The 6,000-nt window shown below is 36.4% G+C and overlaps 1 protein-coding gene across 1 annotated transcript in view; it reads right to left on the bottom strand.

Annotated features, from left to right (window-relative positions):
• Positions 1-5,799, bottom strand: part of TRPC7 (transient receptor potential cation channel subfamily C member 7) — a 133,956-nt gene extending 128,157 nt beyond the window's left edge. The window contains exon 1 of the mRNA XM_088134676.1: positions 5,047-5,799. Coding sequence (XP_087990802.1) covers positions 5,047-5,799 — 753 coding nt within the window. The remainder of the gene's footprint in view (positions 1-5,046) is intronic.
• Between the last annotated feature and the right edge of the window lie 201 nt (positions 5,800-6,000).

Raw genomic sequence — 6,000 nt, forward strand, 5'->3', positions numbered from 1 at the left:
GTCTAAAGGGTCTAAAAAATCTTACTAAAAGGTGTTATGTGAAAGCCTTGATTGACCAAACTCAAAATGGGTATCAGGGATCAATATCTATGTGGCCATCTGGTGATGACCACAGTATATGTAATTAATTGTTGTACGCTGCCCAGAGTCGCTTTGTGTGAGATGGGTGGCTATATAAATGTGATATATAAATACATAAAATAAATAAAATATGGAAGATTGTGACTTAGGAAGTATAGGGGGTAAATGGTAAAGAGAATGAATTAACCAATGAAAGAAAAAAAGATGTGTGTTGGTGAAACAGAGAGAAAAAGGAAAGATCTGATAGACTTGAATAAAGGTGGTTGGATCCTGTGGGTTACAGCTGATGATTATATATGAAAACTTGAAGTCTAATTCTGAATGAAAGAGCTAAAATGTATGTCAGAAACTATAAATTGGTGTCATCTAAGTTGTTATCAGTGCATATATAAAAGTAGGAATTCAAAGGTTGGTGTTAGCTGTATGTTACGCCCTAGTGAATGATGACAATGAAAAAATCAGATATAAGTTTCAAGAAAAATTGTGTAATATTTTGATTGAATGCAATCCAGAGGAAAACCATTATTCTGCTATGTGGCATGAATGGATGGGTAGGAACCATTTGGAAAAAGTGACTTAGCTATTCAGAGACCCAAGAATTAATGAGAATGTTAAATGTTGAGCAATATCTGTTTAGATAAAAGTCTGTTTCAAATATTTGGTATAAGTATCAGTCTATTCATATGCATATATGGAAAAGGAATTAATATCAATCTAAAGACATGATTGATTGGTGGCTTATGATAAAAGGTTGAGAGAATTAGTGAAGCATACCATTTTTTCCTAGTGACAAGAGTAGATCATGGGAAAAGATAGACACAGAAGAAAAGAAACAAAGGGAATGAAAGTAGAATATCTGCAGAAAAAGAAAGTATGGTTCTTGAATTAAAAAGCATTAGAAGATAAATAATCTCCCAACAAGAATGAATAGGAACTAGGCATAAGGAAAGAGGATGTAGAAGCTGCTTAGAACAGAGTGAAAATAATTATGTTACAGAGTGCCAGAGAAATGTCTGGAGTTATGCAAATGGGGAGTACAAAAATGGTTGCTCAGCAGAATGATGGAGTGAATGAGGTTGTGGGATGAAGTCAAAATAATATGAGAATGAGTACTGCCAAAAATGAGGGTGAGAGAAATATATAATGTGTATAGAGAGAAAAATGTAGTTGCAAAAAATGTAATCAAAGAGAGCAAGGAACAATTAAAATTAAAACAGGCAGAGAAAGTACAGAACTATTTTGATAGAATTTTTAAAAAAATGTTTTCAGAATGGGTGAAGAGGGCTAACTAAAGAGCCATCAGCAGAGTAAATGGAATTCAAAGGAAAAGTGATGAAGTTATTTGGAATGAAACTGAAGTCGGAGAATACTAGAAGGAGATTTTTTAGAGATTTATCTCAGTGATATGTTGAAGAGCGAAATGGAAATGGATGCTATCAATGTTGGTGCCTAAGGGGAAAAAAATGAAAAAGAAAGCATAAAAAGAAAAGAAAAGAAAAGAAAAAGAAAGTATAAAAAATAATGAATAAGAAAGCATTTCTAGCATCTTGCTAGAAATGAATGTTAACTGAAAGTTGGAGAGTTAGATAAGTCAAGAGAAACATAAAAATACATTAAATACAGTGTCAAGGGGTTACTTAAGATGTATGTATTGTGAAACAAGAAGAGATAAGGTTAAGAATGAATAGGTGCTTAATGAACATGAATTAAATGTAAATGTGAGTAAGCAGTTTGGTCACATTAAGACAATGAAAGAGGACTGAATGTAAAATAAATATATAAAGGGAGAATGAAGGTCAAGGCAAATGGGAAAGACCAAGAAAGTCATGGTTGGATGGAATTAATGACATCCTGAGAAAGAGAGAGGGGAGAACTTTAAAGAACAAAAGGGAATGTATGAATCAGTGTATAGAGCTAGAAGCTAGAATGGTTTGTTTGTTTGTTTATTTAGCAAATTTATCTGGCTGCCCAACTCATGTATGGTGACTCTGAGTGGCTTACAGCAATCAGACCACAAACCCTAACCCACTACACCCCAGGAATGTTTTCAAGAATTAAAAGATGTATTTTAGTGAACGGTTTCATGTAAATAGTTTTATCTGTATTATCTTTTCCTTTTTATCTTATGCTTTTAATTTCTTTGGCTTACTATTCTTACTCTTTCTGAGCAGAAAGCTGCTTATGTTGAAAATAAGCAGAAAGTTGCTTACACTGAATGTGCAGATTGGATCTTTGGGGATAGAATTTAGTTTCATTTGTTTACTCCCCCCCCCATCAATTATCATTATCAGACACTGATTCTAAACTTCAATAGTTTCCTTGGGTTTGGATGGAAATAAGAAGTAGAGGTGGGTATCTTTAGCATCCTTAGCACCAAACCCAAAAAATTTCAGAGCACCTTTCCCAGTGATTATGTAAACATCACATAGAATTTGGGTCAACAGATATGACAAGACAAGACTTATGGTATCAACAAGAGTACAGAAGCACCTTCTGAAACTGACCCTCCAAAGATAATCTGAGCCATTGCAAAGCAGGTCCTTCCAATCCTACCCTGGTACAATTCAGGAAGGTTTTCTTTTCTTTTTTTAAATGGCTCTGGGCCAGAGTTGTTTATATTAAAGAAGTGTAATATCTTTATAGGAGCCAGTTTGGTGTTGTGGCTAAGGCACCAGGCTAGAAACGAGAAGACCAGGAGTTCTAGTCATGCCAAGGCAGGTGGTTGACCTTGGGTCAGTCACTGTTTCTCAGCCCTAGGAAGGAGGCAGTGGCAAACCATTTCTGAAAATATTGCCAAGAAAACTGCAGGGACTTGTCCAGGCAGTCGCAAGGAGTCAAAACTGAACTGAAGGCACACACATAAAAAAATCTTGCTAGCGGCAAAACCCAGACCTAAGATTTTTGACAGGATATACAAGACTTTGCTTATATTACCACGAAAAAATATCATGCATACTGATGATATAAATATAAAGCAGTATCATTACATTTATCTGTATCATCAGATTACCTTCTCTCTTCTCATTAAGCTTGAGAGTCAGATCTGTTCCTAATTCTGAATATTTATAAAAAGATGCTATACTTAATGCGACATGATCTGGTTTGCAAATGCCACTAACTTGTTCAAACCAAATTTTGTAACCAGAGCAATCTCCTGCTAATTTTCTTAAACATGAGGGTATAAAATATATACATTACATATAGTCCTTGTTTAGCAACCACAGTTGGAACCTTCAACTTGGGAGTTAAGCAAAGCGGTTGCTAAGTGAAGCTGCAACTGTGTTCACAATCTTACTTCTGCTTTCCTTTGCTTTACAGACCTGCAAAGGTCGTCAATGTGAGGATTGGTCACAAAGTTACTTTTTCAACACCATTGTAATGAATGATCACTGTACAAGGCAGTCACTAAATGAGGACTACCTTTATTCCTTGATTTCATGTTGTTATTCCTATATTTGCATACAGCCTTTCAAGTAAAAATTGCTAATATAATCTACTGTTACCATTGCCTTTCTCACAACAGTCTTGCCTTAAGTCATTTTTATTGCATGAAATTGTCCCTTACTTCACTTTCAGCTAACAGAAATCAGAACTCTCTGACTACTTTGTGCCCAAAGCCATGACTTTCTCATGTCAGTGATTTTTGTATCAAGTGCAAAATAGGCAAAATATTCCAGTATCTGTGTCCTATCTCTCAACTTTGACTCTCCTGATTCCATTTTAAATAATATGGCCATGATTTACATCCCTTTGCATTTCTATGTTAGGGTTCATCCTTAAGTAATTAAACCTTATGAAAGCCTAAATTTAAACCCATCTGAACACACTTAAACCATGTGAGTATTGATGAAAGGCATTTATGGGGTTCTAGTCTGAGCAAATGAATCCTAAAGCATCATCAGGTGGTGAAGCTTGTTGTCTTGGTATCCTCTCCATCCAACCACCAAGCTAAAGACATGGATATTGTACTTAGACGTTAAGTAAGTGTGATGTCTCTAGCTTTTAAGATATATGAAAAACATTTCACTAGCATCAGAATGGTACCTGACTCCAAATATCACAAAGAAAAATGTACACAATGGACAGAAGCAATGAGTAAGATACAACTTTCAGAACCCAGAGGCAAATGGATTGGGGACCTAAAAACCAATAATATCAAAGAACACCCAAAACTAAGGAAACAGTCACACAAATAGGAGTGTCAAGGCTGGATAATAAATTGATAGTGACTAAACATCAAACTAAGACTTACAAAAAGTACAAAAACAACGAACCCTTTCAGTCTCTCCTACTCTCTACACTTTTTAACAAAAATACAGATAATCTCAGTGACTTTCACAGCAAGATTAAAAAAAAGTCTGTAAAAAGATATATCTTTTTACAAGTGGGAAATCTCAAAATATTATGTTCTGTCAGCCTGTCAAGTGGAAATTCTTTTCTTAGCATAAAGATGTAGAAGAAGACAAGGCTGAAATCAGATTTCTTGTTACACTTACTGACTTATTTTATACAGGCTTATTTCCTTTAAAGGAAGAATATATTGCATGTGTATTTCCGATGGCTGGCTCAGGTCAAGGTCACAACTAGAGTATGCAGGTAAGAAAGTCTAATTCTTTTTGTTCATGCTGCAGGCCAATAGACATTCCCTTCCAAAACTGTTATTGGTTCCAGGGAGTGGGGAATCCCATTGTCTTCAACAGCAGCTTCCTTCTCTGAAGCTGAATAGAAACTTTGTGCACCAATTTCATAAGAGTTGCAGCATGTCAGAAATCAGGTATCTTTCCCTCCCATTCACCCTTGTGATTCTTTTTTCCCCATGGCTGCCATTTGAAAAAAAGAAACCTAGACATATTACTTGCATGCATATACTTAACACGTAGTCTAATCTGCACCAAGTGCGATTTGTGAACCCACAAATGCCATTAGACAAAATAAATGTATAGCAGTAGAAATTCTCTATATTACCTTGAATTCCGTCTCAATGTTGGCTAGTCTTGCCAGTTCATTGCTTAGCTCTAAAGCAGTAAGAACAGGATCTTCACTAGATAAAGACAAATAAGCCGCACTTGCTAATCCCTTGTAGGCGTTCATTCTTGACCGAGAGTGACTGAATGAGTCTTTTCTTTGCTTCTCAGTGCATTCATTGCATTTACAGAAGTAGTCGTGGGGTCTTTCTATCCGCGCCCCTTTCAGTAGCAATATATGAACAATTTCATATTCCTGGCAATGAGCAGCAAGTATAATAGGAGTAATGTCATGGGAAAAGCGTGTTCCATCTTCATCATAAGCATAAAAATCATCATCTCGTAATTCTTGCTCGAGTGGGCTTAGAGTGAGACGCTGCCCTTGTGCAAAGGCTGGATGGTTCAATATTGCTTCCACAATCCGTACATATCCTTTACTGATGGCTAACAAGAGGGCATCTCCAACCCTTGCTAGATTCTCTTTCTTTAGAAGAAGTTCAGTTACTTCCAGATGTTCATTGCCAACTGCCAGTTGTAGGGCATTTTGTCCCATGTAATCAACACAATTGAAGTTCAATGTTTTGGATTCTTCTAGCATTTTCCGTACCACTGGGATGTTGCCATATTCTGCTGAGTCCAAGAAACGTTCTTCCTCAGATGTCAAGTTGGTGCCTTTCTCATTGAACATATAGGCTGGGCCTCGGGTGGCCTGCCTCCTCCCTTTCTCCCGAAGGGTGGTGTGTCGCCGATGCATGTTTGTGGAATGAGGTTTTCAAGCCTGGATGGAAATAACAGAACATAATAAGACAGATATTGTTTATAGCAATTTGATCTGCTGAATATTAAACCCATGGATTTTCCATGGGATAAGTGTCAAAGAGTGTTAGAAGGAATTAACTCTTTAACTGAAATGGATAGGTGCTTGACTAGATTAGCCCTCTATATAGCAAATTCA

The sequence above is a fragment of the Python bivittatus genome, unplaced genomic scaffold, assembly GCF_059951505.1.
Source record: "Python bivittatus isolate LINGU-HERP-01145 unplaced genomic scaffold, Pbiv_v1 ctg000080_np1212, whole genome shotgun sequence".
Taxonomy (NCBI): Eukaryota; Metazoa; Chordata; class Lepidosauria; order Squamata; family Pythonidae; genus Python; species Python bivittatus.